This window comes from Neolamprologus brichardi, chromosome 20, assembly GCF_056152115.1.
Source record: "Neolamprologus brichardi isolate AB-2024 chromosome 20, ASM5615211v1, whole genome shotgun sequence".
NCBI lineage: Eukaryota > Metazoa > Chordata > Actinopteri > Cichliformes > Cichlidae > Neolamprologus > Neolamprologus brichardi.
Genome location: NC_142123.1, coordinates 23632597 through 23649129, shown reverse-complemented (window position 1 = coordinate 23649129; position 16533 = coordinate 23632597). Strand labels below are relative to the sequence as shown.

At 39.1% G+C, this 16533-nt stretch overlaps 1 protein-coding gene across 1 annotated transcript; it reads right to left on the bottom strand.

Annotated features, from left to right (window-relative positions):
• Positions 1–3772: 3772 nt before the first annotated feature.
• LOC102785613 (transcription initiation factor TFIID subunit 4-like) lies at positions 3773–15886 on the bottom strand. The gene is made up of 16 exons (XM_006796485.3): positions 15619–15886; positions 14640–15455; positions 12823–12977; positions 11336–11455; positions 9612–9764; positions 9364–9486; positions 9146–9235; positions 7679–7906; positions 7390–7525; positions 6844–6958; positions 6156–6325; positions 5930–6060; positions 5699–5824; positions 5409–5465; positions 5189–5308; positions 3773–5080 (listed from the first exon to the last, which is right to left on the bottom strand). Exons 1-16 carry the CDS (start codon positions 15884–15886, stop codon positions 4913–4915), a joined length of 2976 nt encoding a protein of 991 aa, XP_006796548.3. The 3' UTR covers positions 3773–4912.
• Positions 15887–16533: the final 647 nt, after the last annotated feature.

The following is a 16533-nucleotide window of genomic DNA, read 5'->3' as shown; positions in this document are numbered from 1 at the left end:
AGCAGCCAGCAGCCTCTCATTATGCAAAATCAAACAAGGCAGTGGAATTGAGTTTGGTGTCCCAGAGTAACATAAGCAAATATAGCCTGACAACTCATATTGGAGAAGACTTAGAAGTCTGCCTATGCCTGGATATCAATACAACAAAGACAATGGTTTGGGCACCTACAGGCATGAGATACCTTGTCTGCAGAGGGAACAGAACAAACAACTCTGTAAGCCTCAAATCCACCAAATCTGAAGGAATACGGGGAAGTGCTTTGGTATGATCCTTCTACGGAAATGTCCATCTGTGTGCGAGTGTGTGTTTTTTTGTATAAATATCCTTAGATCTTCTAAACAGCTAAAGTTATGAAGTCAGTGCTTGTATACAATGATAATACAGCCGTTATCCTTACATACCAATGTTACACATAAACGCATTCCCAACTTCCTGTTTTCATGGGTAAGACTCTCTTTCATTTATTTATTTTTTAAGTAACATGTGGTGATTAAAGATATATATTTAATTAGCGATCAAACAAATTCTCAGGTTCTGCAGCTGTCATAGATCTCAGTTCTAATGTGGTGCACCAGTGCCCTCCTGTGGAGCTCTGCTCCGCACCTCGGCTACAGCTTGTATCTGCTCTCTTCACTGCTACTTGTTAAAAAGAAAAAGACAAGGAAAGCTGAGGCATTAAAGTAAGAAAAGAAACAGTGTCCTGGTTTAATAAAGTGCCATAAAGTGAGGAAATGGATGTACGAAAGAGAACGGTAAACAGAATTTTAAGGGGCGAAAAATGTAAATCAGTTTGTGAATCTATTTTCTTTTCTTTTTTAAAATAGATTTTGATTAGTGTAATTACTTATTTAGCTCTTTATTTATTTATTTTTTTTAAAAAATGTTTTTTATTAAATGTTTCATGTTATTTCTATATGTCATTTTTATTGCTAAACAGTTCATTTTGGAAATTATTATTGTTTTTGTTAAAATATCAAATAATGATTTTTTTTTTTACAAATAGATTTTTAGATAATTTATTATATTTGTTTAGACATTAATAAAGTAATGTTTGTAAATGAATTGACTATTGCATAATATTATTGTCCAATAAATCATTAATTCATGAAAAGCATTATTACAATTTCCATAACCCTTTGGGTCAGGGATAGGCATTTATTTTTCCCAAGGGGCTACTTAAGTAAGATGAACTCCACTTAGTATTCATTTTATCTCTTTATGAGCTAAATGGTATGGACCTCCACAACAATACCAGTTTTCCATGTGGCCCCTTGGGAATAATTATTCACCACATCTGCTCTAGGTCCTCAATACACAAGGACAGCTTCAGGACTGTAGACTGTAAATAAAAGATGGCTGCAACCCAAGCAACATTTAAAAAAAAGAAGACATTTTTCCTTTTTTCGCATCTCTATTCATGTGAAATAAAAAAGGAGCCAAGTAAACCGTACTGTATCACTTCAAAGTTTGCATGATGTAACATAACTCTGTTCTTTAGTTTTCCTGTTGTGGTGAATGAATAGACATTTTTGACTGAAAAATAAGATTACAGTGATGGATCACTAAACCTCTTCATGACTTCTGGTCTTAACTTAATCTAAAGACTGGCATTACCTTTACTGTAGTTCTTTAAAGAAGTCAGCAAGAGGTTGGGAGATTAAAAGTTGAAGTTTTATTCTGAGCAAAACATCTTTTGATAACATTTCAAGGTTGGAGTGAAAATTAATTCTTAGTGTTCTACTGTAACAGGCTTCTGTTTATGTGATTTTGTGGACCAGGACTCGTCATTCTTGTGCCTAATGGGTGCAGAATATTAGAATTTTTTTCTAATGTGGAAAGAGAGAAACCACTAAAGGCATGTTATCCTTTTACATCACATTTGTCTTTTTCTGAGAGGACATTTTCCTACCTATTGAAAAGCATGAACAAAAAGCACTGTGAGGAATCATTTTAAAAATATAAAAGATCCTTGAGTTGAGCACATATTTTATAATTTCTACTTCATGGTCTACTTCTTTGATGTATCTGAATAGTTTGAAAGCTATTTACTATGAGCTGTAGAACACTTTCACGACCAGAAGAGATGGAAAATTCAGATGTTATGATTGGACAAGACATAATGTAGTTTGTCAAATCAATATTATGAATTACAATCAGACCATGAAACAGTCCACCTTCTAACTTCATTAGTACTTGACCACGGAAACTCATGCCACGAAGCTCCCAGCACCAGTGTTTGTGCTGATGTTAATGCCAGAGAAGATTTGGATCTGCAGTCTTGAATCAGCAGAGGGTTGTTAATGTTTTCAAATTTGGATAGGGGCTTGATTTTATGCATCTTTGGTAATGGGACTGAAAATGTCTAAATTCCAATTCCACATTGTGAACCTGTCAGAAATTAAGACCATTAAGACAGAAATAGTTGTTTATGTTTTATTTGGAGAACTTTTTCTCTCAATCCATTATAAAATAGCAATTAAAAACCTTTTTGTTTGAAAATCCACCTATTTACATATAAACAAGTAGCTGTGCAAATTTTACAAGATATTGGCAAGAAAGCATTATATTTTTGTCTCCTTTTGTCACATAATTGTACAAGAAAAATAAGACATTTTTTCGTAATTCAAAATTGTCAAGTAAATCTACAAAGAGCAACTTAAGTATATACAGTAATAAAACTTGCTGATAAACATCTTGTCATAAAATGCTAAAGGTATAAAGACCAAAATTAGTATGTGCACAAAAATATAAACAATTTATAGAAGGTATGTTCATTTGATTGATTAGTTTTAGAAAACTGATCTGTCAAAGTGCAGTTGTTGCTCTGCATTTCACGTTTACCCAAAATAACCTCTATCATTCATAAATAAAAAAAGTGTGGACATTCAACTTATTGAAAAAAATGTAATTCACTTAAATCGCTGAAATTAGTAATAATATTAGAATCGATTTTAAAATTGACTTTAAAAATTACATTACAGTAAAAATCCCCCCAACCTGGCTATGTTAAATTATTAAGAGCCATTTCATTTCCAAAATCATAACAACCTAGTCTTACTTGGTAAGTCTTTAGTTCTGTGGGTGACATTAAATAAAGGCATCATAAAAAACAAAAACAAACAAAACCGGCTTACTTATTTGCAACAATTTTCAAGAAAAGGAGTAAAATCACCATTTTTGCTTTCAGAATTTAAATTTTTCATTTTTCTCTGCTCTTCTAAATATGTGGACCGTGAGCTCGCTTCCACTGCAGAAAATCTGCCGCTACAAGTTTACACCGATGACTGCAATCACACTGTGATGAATAACAATTTCTTTGGAGAGGATTTTTACTGTGATTCAGTTCTTGACGTAAATGTCACACTGACATCAGTGCAGAAATGTATTAACGCTACTAGCAGCTGGAGATGGGAAAGGAAATCTCAGTACTAAACAGTTGCAGTCAAAGTTTTGCAGCTCCACCAATAACAGCGTATACCCTCAGTACGTTTTGTTTATCACTTCTACATGCACAAGTGCAACAGAAGTCACATTCTGTTGTTCAGACAAACTACAGATGATGGTGGCAACCTGCTAGCAACTGCAAGGAGATGTTCAGTGCAGCACCATATACTTCTAGGGAACCAACTTCACATTAGTTGCGAAGCAGCAACAACCTTGAGCAAACATTCACCAATCATTGGCAGAATACATCTTTTTCCCTGGCAACAAGTGGTTACCAAGGGTCACTGACCAGCCTAACTGCTGCCTGAATGGACCATAAGACCAGCAACCTACAGTAACTACTTGCAACTGGTTGGAAAATGCACATTTTCCCCTTCTGACTGGAGATTACCAGATGGTTGCCAACCGATCTCTAGGCCTGTATGACTGGGTCGTAAAAATCGCAGCAGTGCTGGAGCGCTCCAGAGGTTTAAAAGGAGATGGCCCAAATTTAAGTCAGGTAAAGCTTTTGATTTTTTTTTTAAGGGTGGAGTCACGATACCTTATGAGTACATCTTACCTAGTTGCTTTTAATTACTGATGAGCGACATGAAGTATTTAAATTTTCTGTAGAAAATACAAGACCCTAATTAAAAAGACTTCAAAATTTGTGCAAGAACTCTCACCATAAATCAGAAATCCTATGACAGTGAGCTCTAATACCACCTCTACACTGCACACAATACATGACACATAAAATATCACTGATTCCAATCACAGACAAAGATAAAAAAGAAATAAAACAAAACAACAGCCAACCAACAACAACAACAACTGTATCCCCAAAAAAATCCTCTCATTCTACAAATCTGGAGAGAAGTGTTGGATATATAAAATTCCTTGATCAACACATTCTAATCCATATGGCTTAAACTGTTAAGAAGGCAACTCAGCAGATGATAAGACCGGTTAAGATTAATCTCTGTAAAACGATCCACAGGCATTGCTAAAATATAGTATAAATGTACGATAAATTAAAATCTCTGTTAACGACTTAAATAAACAAGAGTGTCTGCCAAGCACTTCAAAGAGATTTGCTGCTACAGCACAGACGCCACTGACACACGTTTTAAATCTGAAGTGTTCGGTTTGGTAAAGACATTGTTCTTTTGTGTAGCATGAGGCAGTGCATCTTCATCGAGTGTGGTTGGTTGTAACTGCTCCGTGAAGAGCAAGCAGAGCTGAGAGGCGCACTGAATTCAGGGCCAAGTTCCAATATTTGCTCCATTTCTCCACTGAAAATACAAAAGTCCTTTTCTTTAAGAGGCTTTTAAAAGCCAAGGTCTCTTAAGCATGACTCCCACAGACAGATGCCTCATAATTCAACAGTGGGTGATCAAAGGAAGTACCGGCAGGAAGGGTCGGAGCCGATGGTCCACTCTGCCTCCTTAATGCCACTGAGTGAAACTAGTCATTTTAATGCGGGTGCTATTTGAGGAAGCCTTTATAGAGCAGGTGTGAGTGACTGGTTCCTCTTTCATTCTCCAGACAGAAGAGCAGGTCCCTGAGGTTGACTCTAGTGATGCGCTGTCGCATAAACTGTCTGGAGCCTGTTCCACCTGAGCCTCCAGTCTGAGAGGGACACGACCCTGATCCCTGGAGGGTGAAACAAAGCAAGGACATTCAATTTTTCATCAACTGCTTTTGTGAATCCAGAAAACTTTAAAATAAGCACATTCCTACTTTGGGTTAATCACACCTCACCTCTGCATTGGCACCTCTACCCGGTGAGTCCATTTTCCGCTTTTTCCTTGGGCCGATTGCTGCCAGCGCTGTTAGGTTGGCTTCTCTCTGCCTGATTTGAGCCAGCTCCTGCTGCTGCATCTGAAATACAAGTAGTAACACATTCAACATACAGGCAAACTCATCACAATGCTTCAAAAAGAAAGCAATCACCCAGGATATTATTTTAGCATATACTTACTTCTTTGGCCTTCTGTTTCAGTCGGAGTTGCTCCGGGTCTTCCTGCCGTGACCGAGACTGCAATAATATCGAGGACATTTTAATATTTCAAAAAGGATATGTAGAATTTATTAAATGACTTGTTTTATTCATTCACTCTCTCAGTTTCCATGTCTGGCATTTGGTGATGGCAGGGAAAATGTATATTAATGACAATGACCCAAGAGCACTCACTTGCCTTCTCTGTATAATTATGCATACAAGATTGTTTCTGTCAGTGATACCGTGTGTCCTTGTTCGAATGCTGTTACCTTGGCAGCTTTCAAGAGGATCTCTCTCTCCTGCTCTTCCTTCCTTTGCTTCTCCATTTGATCCAGCTGCTCAAAGAATTTGAGCTGGGTTCGCACATCGCTCGCCTGCTCATACTGTTCATCTTCCTGGAGTTGGCATGAAGCGAGGACAGACAGGAAAATGAAACAAGAGATCTTAAAACACAGTAGTGAGTGGGTCTCCCCTACTCTACAATTGCAATCAATTATCACCTTAAAAGTCAAGTTCTTCTGCTGTGCAGCATGTGACACCTTTTCCAGGATGTCTTGCAGGCGCTGCTGTGTGGCATGGGAAATGTAGTTGATCACATCTGTGCCCAACTCACTGACACTGAACTTCTTACCTGTCGCAACAGGAGTGAGTATGGATAAAGCTTTAGACGGTGTCAGCATACTGAGGAACATGCTGTGCATTTTCTCGACAGTGTACGTCTCTCACCAATGTCCAGAGCTATCCGGGTGAGTAAAGAGGTGGAAAGGAAGGTCTCGTCCTTACAGGAACGAGTCACCATGCCAACAAGCTCGGAGTTGGTTGCTAAGATACGGGCACTCTCTTCTGACAAGTTGACTCCTGCCATTGAGGCCACATCGTTGATATCGTCATCGTCCCTGGAGAAGAGACAAAAACAGTTTTCTTACTTTTTGTGTCTTAAGCACATTTATACAGAATAAATACAACATTAAAAAAAACCAACACAACACACACAGAGTACTTGGCGCTGTATGATGACAAAGAGAGGTGTTATCCTTAATATGGGTATCACAGGTGTACAGCTCTGGCTGTGGTTCCATGAGGCAACCAATTGGAAGCACTTGTTTAACACAGTTAATGAACTAAGGAGCTGCACAAAGGATTATAAAGTAAATAATTTCAGTTCTGAATTGTGAAAAGCTACTCTAGTAGAGGCCAAGACTGAAAATATGGTGCTGGAAGTCAGTATGACAGGTAAACTTTAAGATAAAAGTAACAACAGCAACAAACTGCATCAATTTATCTTATGGTTGGCACATAAAAAGTTATGACATCACGTAAGTTTCTATGGATACTTAATTCTCTGTGAACGCATATACAGATACTGGTATTTAACAGTGAGTTGGATTTTTTTTTTTTTTTGGGTCTCTCGTACCTGAAAGTGCCTCCTCCTTCCTTCAGCTTGTTCTTCTGAGCTGCACCGAAGGAAGGCTGACTGAAAGCTTGTATTCCTTTGGGTGCTGGAGCCAATGTCTGCTTCACTGCTGGTACTAAAAATCATAAACAGGAGCAAAACAAGTTTTCTGTAGTGAATTTAGACTAATGAAAGGCAGCTGCACCCAAAACTATTAGAGCACGCAGTAGGATTTGAATATACACTTGACTCTTGTATTCTTGGACTTTGTGTCTTGCAATTACAAACAGTAGCCACAAGGTGGTAGCACTTCCATAGACGTGTTAAATGCATTAAAGACAGAAGCTAAACTCAAGCGGAACAGCTGCAATTTAGTGGATTTTAGTGATGCTATTGTATTAGTGGACCATGGGGATGTTTTCATGGATATCCATTTGAAACTGTATGAGGTACCAAAGTAATGAAATACAACACTGAGACTGAACATTGAAACTAATTGTACATTGATCAGTGATAAACCAGTAATAAATATCAGTTAAGCATTAAACAAATATTAATATGACCCACTTGTTTGTAGCTGTTTGATAACCTGTGGCTGGCCCACGATGATGCGACTGTGAGTTTGTCCTCTCAGTGTTACCACGGCAGACTGAGCCAGCGTCACCGGTGGCCTCACAATGGTCCCCTGTTGCTGGGGTACTATCTGTGCACATTCAGAAAAAGACTAAGAATGAGAAACCTAAAAGAAAGCACACAAATGAAAGAAGTAGAGACAGGCATATATTCAGACGCTTCCACTTGTTCATACATGTTCATCAACATATTCCGATACAGGCAATAGCAAAAAAAACATTACCAGTCCCGGTTTACTGTGAGGCGTCTGTGTAAGGCTGATAACTGTGGTTTTGGTTGTGGCAGGGCTGGTGGTTGTAGTGATGGTGGTGGAGAGAGGAGGTCGCAGCACCACAGCAGTGAGTGCTGTGGAGGCTGCCGCTGCAGGCTGAGGGCTCAGCTGAGGCAGCAGGCTTTGTTGGATGAAGGCCTCTGAATCCGGGGTCATCTGGCGCAGCGCTGGAAGACTTCTCTACAGTCAGAATTAATGAAGTGTGTATGTATTCAGTTCATAATGTGAATGAGTCAGTTAGTTGTGGTTATTGTGCTGGGGTCTTGGCCAGAGTACTCTTTAAAAAGAGAGGCTTTTACCTGGATAAGTAAAGAATATAATAGAAAGAAATCTAACAGAAGCAGCTCTTAGTGATAAATGATTCAATTTCTATCATTTCTACATATCACATAGTACTCTAAAGAAACTGCAGTGCATAGAGTTTAGTTTATGATGTAAGTGGAGTTCATAAAAGTTTTTTTTCCTTTTCATTTCTGTTCTTTGACTAAACTATTGCAGAAGCTATATGAAACAACATGCTTTAGAGATTTTAAAATATTATGAAATAGCTTTATTGATTTGATTATGAAAGAGAAATGCAGAGAGAATAAACTTGCCCCATCCTTTCTAGATTTTTAAAGCTACCTGTCTGGCTACTACATCACCATGTCAGCCAGAAGAGCAGATATTTCCTCTAGTTTTTCAGTAGCATTTAAGTCCATGTGTGACAAATTGCTATAGCTTTTGGCCTGGTCCTGATTAAGGCTGCAAATCCTCCGCTCACCTGCACTCTAATCTCTGTCATGGAGTGGGTACATGTGTGCGAAAGCACACCTAGCAGTAGAAGTCACCAACCACTGGCTGCTTTTTGATACAGTGAATTTTAGGATTAGCGTTAACTGCTGCCTACAAAACAGGTAAAAGATGGCTTGCAAATTTTACTTTCCAAAATGCTGTTAAAAAATTGGTCAAGGTGAAGACCAACACAACCTTCAGATAAAGTTGCATTTGTTTGGCAGGAATGCAAATTAAAGTCCCATGTGACCACAAAGGAGCTTACCTTTATATTGTGGAGCATCTACATTATCAGCTTTTGGCCCAAAATCACATAATAACAATTGACAACACTGAGTAAACTGTTAAGGGGCAAAATATTCTGCTTTGAGGCTAGAAATAAGGTTTCCATGAAATATTAATCAATTTAAGCAAAAATTCTGCAGTGATCCTAAGCATGCCGCAGAACAATTAGTGGAAATCTGGCAGATCCTAAACATACCCAATGGACAAGATGTGCAATGATGTGAGAAAATTCTCTAATCAATGGCAAGAGTCTTGATGGCTTTTAAGTTTGTGAGTAATACAGTGTTCAAATGTAAGTCCCAAAGTTACAGAACAATGTAATAACTTTGGTTTTGTCTGCAGGTGTGTCACTAATCTCACCTTGAGAAAAGGTACAAGGTATGGCTGCGGTGATGAGTTGAGCTCCTGGTATAACCTACTGGTAAAATCTTCTGGCTCTATCTTTGCTTCCTGTTACAAGGAAAAAAAAACAAAAACACGATGGATAAGAATACATCATACATAAGTAAACTTTGAAGGAATTTCACCAGGAGAAAGAAAGTGTCAACCCAGAGAAGGTAAGAGGGAGAGATAAGTACCAGTAGGTTCTTGACGAGCTCCTTAACATTGGCTGTGGTCTCAGATGACTGTTTCCCGCTGGATGCCAGCTTGATCAGTGTCGACAGAAAATTTCTACATTTTTTCACATTCTCCAGCGTCTCCTGCAAGCACACAAATATTTTCTCTCAAATATTTACATAATACATGAAAAAAAAACATTAAATAGGGTGGAGGGAAAAGGGTATTTCTTGCTGTTCATCAATCATGGTTAGCAATTCTCTCTTACAGCTGTGACAGGTGTCGGAGTGACAGGGGTTGCAGTAGCTCCAACGGGCCCCACCCTCTGTGCCACTGCTGTGGAGGCAGATCCGGGCTGCACCGTGGTGGTTCCTAGCGGCTGTCCTGCGGTGGTAGCAACTCCTCCCAGCATGATGGTGTTCTGTATGTGTCAGTGAATATGCACTTGAAATTAGACGCAAGAAAAATGATGAGGTCAGAAACAGCTTTAACACGAGCAGGCCTGTTGAACAATGCATTTCCTTTTTTTCACATAACACCGGTGTTCTATGAATTTTACTTTTTATATACACAAACGCTTTAGAGCTTACTTTAAAAGCATGATCTGGAAAAAAAACTAACAAGGTTTAGCAAAAACATATTTAAGGAATTTCCATGGCAATGAGGACTTAAAAGATGAATAGAAGCAGCAATGTTTTTAAAAGTGAGCAAACAAGCCAGCCAGAGAGGAACTGAAAACAACTGTGTTGACCTTGTTGCAAAATCCCATCCTTTCATGCCACAGTTAGACAGTTTGGCAGAAAAATTGACCATATAATCTGTGAAACAGATTCTGTGCTTGTTTTTTTAAAAAACCATCTCACAGTAGGAAATCAGTCCTAACGAGTTCATGGAGGATACATTCAGCTTTTACTTGAGCAACAGTAATAAGAGTCTTACTTTAATATTCTCATATACCAAGAACCTTCTGCACAGCTGTTCTCAGCAGGTGTACAGTAACAGGCACACATTCCCTGACAAATAGAAAAATTATGAAGTGTAATTCATTTCAAATAACAACAACACTCTGCAGACACTTCAGACACACCGCTGGCAATTCTAACTGAAGCAAATGTCATGTAAGTAGCAGCATGAGTTAGACTAATTTGGGTCAACTGTGTGAGATTAATGGAAACAGGATGTGACCGAGATCATAGTGAGGACCACTTGTCCAGATGTGGAAGATGAGAGAGTAGTGGTTTTAATCCAGGTCACAAGGGGGTATGAGAAACAATGGCAATGAGATGTGTTTGTTTTTTCCTAAAAAAAAAATACCTTTAAATTATTCTTAATGTTAAAGATGATTGAAAAGATGCCTGGGTATGGCTATATGTAGGAACTGTTAAAAACAAATTGGGAATGATTCAAAAACTACACAGACCAAAATTACATGAAACCATTCAAGGTTCAGAGAATTTGGAGAAATCTCTGCACACAAGGAACAAAATCCAGCACTGAATAGATGTTATGTTTAGGCTGTTAGGCAGACCTACATTAAAAACAGAGATGATTCTGTAGTGAAAAATCACATGAGCATAAGATTGGAAAAGCTTTAAAAACTACTGTCAGTGAAAACAGTTCATAAGTGCATCTACAGGGGCAATTTAAGACAACTTTTTAAGATACTCTTTCCCTTGGTTTTAGTCTATTGTAGGGTCTCAGATCTATACATTTTTCTAAAAAAAACTTTTTGAAATTTGATCATTTGATTTACAGGTTATTGTATTCCTATTTTAATAATGTTTTACACAGCTTCGCTCTGGACAAGAGTATGCAATGCCTGGGTTCAAACCAGGCCAGGATGTTTGACTTAACCCATTAGGGATAGTGTGAAAAAACAGAGCTTCCCAAGGAAAACCGCAAGAGCATAGGGGAAAAATGCAAACTGAGTCTATGGGTTACACTTGGTGTTATGGAAATGAATCATTTGATTTAAATATAGTGAGAGTTTACCTGCAGAACAGGAGGCCGCTGTAGTGCAGTGGTAGCTGTCACAGTGGTCTGAACTGTGGAACACTGTTTAATAATGGTGGTGGGAGTAACAGGACGAGCCAGCAGTGGTGCACCTGGTGCCTGCAGGACATATAAAAGAAGATGTTACGCTTTTGGCAGACAGTGGAGCAGCAGGGGTTTTTCGACACATGCTATATTGCTTAATAAGAAATCAAGATATAAATAACAAAAATCAGAAAATATTCAAAAAGTTACATATTAGTAGTAGTATATAGTATATGTTTTTAAGTTGGATGCAACAGTTAAATCAGAAATACTTGTTTTGTGAATGTTTACCAAGCAGAGGCACAGTATTTGTGTTGAAGCAGAAACCAAAACTCAATTATAAACAGAAAGTAAAATAGTGATTAAGTTTATCCTTACTTTGAAGTTACAAGAGAGGTGTAATGTGAAAGAAGTTCAGCACAGCTTTCTTTGCATTAGCTGGCATGTCAAAAACTAAAACCCCTGCTAGAAGTGAATGGGTATCACTTCAGTGGTTATCTACTTCCAGTGTTAACGCAGGCTTTCTGCCTCAGGCTCTGTGGACGCTCACAAAAAAAGGGGGCATTTTACGCATCGCGAGTGCCGCCTACTTTGATCAGATGATGATAAAACGGTGATAAAAATCTATAAAGAACATAAAAATTTAACATGCAATATAAAAGAAAGGAAAATGCAACCCCATTACAAGTAAGATAGGAAATTAATGCAGCAGAAAATTATTAATCTTGGGATTTAGCGCACTGAGGTGTAAAATAAACATTTCTATTTGAGTTAATCATTTTAATGCCGAGTGCACTCTCAGTCCTGCTTAGTTCTAAAATGACGGCCGCATGTTAGCGCTCTGAAACTTTCAACTGGACACATTTAAACATTAAATGGTACTGTCCGAAAGCCTGATAAGGGGAATCACTAAATCACTTTAGTGAAAATTCAGTGAAAATGTGACAATTTACAGGTGTCTTTAAATTAAAAACCCTGAGCACAGCCTGCTTCCAACCAGGTTATGTGTTTAGCATAAGTTATCACTGTGAAAACCAGACAAAAAGGAACATATTTATGTATATGTAGCCTTTAAAAGGATATGTTAATGTTACTGGTATAGACAGCATTGAATATGTCTATGAGTCACTGTAGACGGGATGTGGATGACCAGAGAAGAAGAAAAAAAATCAATAAAAGACAACTAATTTGAATTAATATAACTGATGTTGGGAATATAAACAAGAGTTTACTGGTTTTGCCAGACTGAACTTTATTTCAGTAAAAATTCACTTGTACTCTTTTACTGTTAACGACTAATAAATCAAATGTGAATTAGGAGGAATTACCTTTTTGGGGTTCTGTGAAAAAGTCTGAGAACCAACTGTTACAGAAGTTTTACAGAACTGTACAGGTAACTGAGTCATATTTTCTGTGTTTTACTGCATCTAGCAGATCTGTACCTGTAGGGATGTGATCTGGACAGGTGGAGTGCTTGTGGGAGCTGGAGGTCGTGGAGTCATGGCGCTTTGTGACTGCGACTGAGCTTGCATCTGAGCCAAAGCCTGCTGGGGAATCATCAGCAGTTGCCCACTCTCACTGCGAACCAAGACCATTCCTGTACGTGCCAAATATCCAAGGAGTTAAAATATTAAAAGGTCATTATCTTCCTGTCCCAATGAGTCACCAAAAAAAGGATGTATGCATGGATGTATGCATCAATAGTGAGCCCTATTTAGTCCTAAGCCACTCAGCAACTTGTCAAACCAAAATGAGCCACAAGCATGTTAGCAGAGTCTGACTGATATATGTGACAATATTAAAACATTAATTTTTTTAGGAGCATAATGCAGGAGAGAGAGACTTGGGGCAATAAAGGAATAGTTTATACAGAAGAACAGCCCCATTTCAGTCTTTACAAAACTCTCTGCAAAAGAGCAGAGCCATCAGTGATGAGCGGCATCTTCAAAGTGAATAGAACTAATAGTAAAGTTAATAAACAATTACCCCACCATTTTCCTGTCTCAACATAACTCTTAAATGCTTAAATATGTATGCCAGTATACCCATATTTATTATTATTGGAATTTTATATTTATAAAAAATTGATATTACCAGAAAAAAAACATCAGTCAGGGTCTATATGGCAGCATAAATAAAAAAGTTCAAGTCACAATCCACCATGCAAAAAGCTAAAAACATTCTTGTTTCTGCTCAAAATAACATGTCTTCTTGCCACCAATTTATTTTTATTGTATGGCAGTGTAATACTATGCACCACAGCCTTATGTCAACAGCGTCTGTCAAAGAGGTGACAACATGACTCTACTACATAATAATAACACAGACATTCTAAGACTGGCCAAATAAATGGCCAGAGATGTTTCATCAAGGCTACAAAGTGGGAATACCTTTTTCTGGAATCAGAATCAGAAGACTTTATTTATCCCCAAGGGGCAATTAATTCTGCATGGAAGAAATCTGCCATTAATACAGTGGCCTACAACAAAAAACCATATCCTACAGAGAGGCCACAAAGGGTTTTCCATTCTAAGTTGCAAATAGATGTATTTGTCAAAAATGATGTTGTTTGTTTTAGGTTCATTTCCTAATATAATAATTCTTTATTTTATGCTATACTAAGCATAAAATAGAATCACTGCACTTTTACAAAACTCTGAAATAACAGTTCACAACTGAGACAAAAATCCTAACCTGAAGACTTTGCATACTCAACACATGCATCCCAGAAAGTTGATTCAGTTCATTTGAACGTGGCATTATCAGTCGGAGAAATGTTTCATTATGCATTCAAGTGACTTTATCAGTCAGTCACTTGGATAAGTGATGAAATATTTCTCCCACTGAAAACAGTGCATCCAGATAGAGAGAATCAACTTTCCGGGACTTCCTTACATGCATTATTCAGCATGCATCAATACATTTTAACACATGCATCCAAACACACGTAACGCTTGAGAGATATCCTGTATATTTTATCCAGCTGGTGCTATTATAATAGGATGTAATGTCTCAGACAAGACAAACTAAAAAGAATCAATAGACTGGAATGGACAGCTACATTGAAGAACGTGTTGGCTGAGTTCCACTGAGTCCTGCTTTTAATCTGCTGCAGAACCCTGGCCACCTCTAAAGTTGCTACTAAGCTACTACACTGTGTTTCAAATCATCTATTGCCTGCAAAGGCATCTCGGGAAACCGTTAAAGTTAATAATAATAACAATCTTCCACATGCTCTCAGACTTTACAACTCAATTACCTGGAGGCAGCTGAATGTTTTGGATATTTGGGGCGTTTTGTTGAGGCTGAGCGAGTCGAGGAGCTAACACCTGTGGAACAATAGTTCGTATTCCACCGGGAGGAGTTGCAGCAACTGTTGAAGGTACTGAAGTCCTCAAGCCCTGCAAAACAGTCGGACTCCTCACTGTCGCTGTCGTCCCTGTAGCAACAACTGAAGCCACGACGTGGGCACCAGTAGGCAATATAACTTTTGGGCAGTCAGTTTTGCTAGCAGGAGAGCCAGTTGTGCTGGTAACACTGACAGACGGTGACATTAAAACTGTGGTTGGACTGCCTGTACTTGGTGAAGGGTTCATGGAGGTTTGCATAGGTGGCCTCACCAGCGTGACTGTGGGAACAGTTTTCACAGAAGGCTGGGACGAGATAACAGACGAAGTCACAACATTTTGTGCGTTCAAAGTAGCTCGGATAATAGTACTAGGTGCTCCAGGCAGACCTGCTGCGCTTGGTTTGCTCACAGAAACAGGTCCGTTGTTGAGGAGTGTGACAGCACCGGGCTGCGAGTTGTTGCTGTCAGCGGGTCCGCCTGCGGTTATTTGACAGTTCATCACCACGGCATTTCCATTCAGAGTTTGCGCATCGGTCGCTCCAGGTCTGCCAGCGCCAGCTGTTGCATCTAGTGTAACCATAACAACTCCGCTGGCTGCGTCCGACTTGGACTGACTCTGAGTGGCTGTCACACTCGGTCCTGCCGTCGATGTGATCCCTGCTGCCCCATCCATGCTTGAACCCAGGGACCCCGTACTGTTACTGACACCTCCTTGCGCTCCTGTCCCTGCAGCAGCGGAAACACATGAAAACAAGGGGAGTGTCGAGCAACTCTCCGATACGCTTTAGTTTCGGGACACAGCTTATTTGGCTTCACTTGTCTATAACCAGCTGAGTAACGTGACCAAAATTAGCTAATGTTAGCTAACCGGAGTGCGCAGCTATCTTACCTGCTTTAGCAAGCTCTTGTTGTGAAAGTCCCATTTTGCTACCCTGAACATTTAAACTACTACCTACAGCTGAGTTTCCGCCATGATTTTCTGCAGACGGGGCCCTAGCGGTTGTGTTATCGCGCCTTGCTTCTGTTAGTTCAGACTCCAGGGATCCAACTAGGTCACTAACTACTTTTTCGTCCACCTCTGTGCTCAAGAAAACATCACCCAGCAAATCGGAGCCCGCCGCCATCTTTTCCCAACTACGCTCGTTCGTGAGACGCATGCGCCGATTGGATGCATCCTCCGTGACGCGACCTTAACTCGCCTCATGATTGGCTGTTGGATAAAAATAAAACCTGGAACAAACGTTTGCGAGCTGCAGTGTAAAGTGCCACCGCAGTCGGACTATTTCGCTGGAAATAAGCGACACCGCTCACAGAGCTTTTCCTTGTGGAGCATTAGCACATCGAGGAAACTGTCAGATAGTTCTCATGCACTATCACATGATTTCAAATATGTTTGCATTACACTATTTTACTCTCTGAACAATCCAAAATGGCTGCGTTGATGCTATTTTTCCAGGACACCCGCAGTAACCGCCTAGTGCTCACAGACAGTAGTGATGTGATACTACCTGGATAGTAAACTTTTGAGAGTGCAGATCAGCACTTGGGCAGCCAGTTTGCACGGTTGTTTGTGCATCACAGGACTCAGCATTTTAACGCCATGACTGTGATTTTTGTTGCAACTTATAAAAATGATCTAAAAAACTTTTTATTAAAAAAATATGTACCATAAGCACAATCGTAATTATTGATCGAATTCGTAACAAATCATAGATTACGAAAAATTTCAAACGAATAGGTCGCAAGTGAGTTAAATCAAGCCGTGGTGATTGGCATTCATTTTATTGCCATCAATGATTGCCAG

Excerpts from the sequence above, each read along its gene's own strand:
- LOC102785613 (XM_006796485.3), bottom strand. The coding sequence starts at position 15,886 with ATGCGTCTCACGAACGAGCGTAGTTGGGAAAAGATGGCGGCGGGCTCC. Across the intron at positions 12,978-14,639 it reads AAACATTCAGCTGCCTCCAG|GAATGGTCTTGGTTCGCAGT; the intron begins GTAATTGAGTTG and ends TGGCACGTACAG. Across the intron at positions 11,456-12,822 it reads TCCAGATCACATCCCTACAG|GCACCAGGTGCACCACTGCT; the intron begins GTACAGATCTGC and ends TATGTCCTGCAG.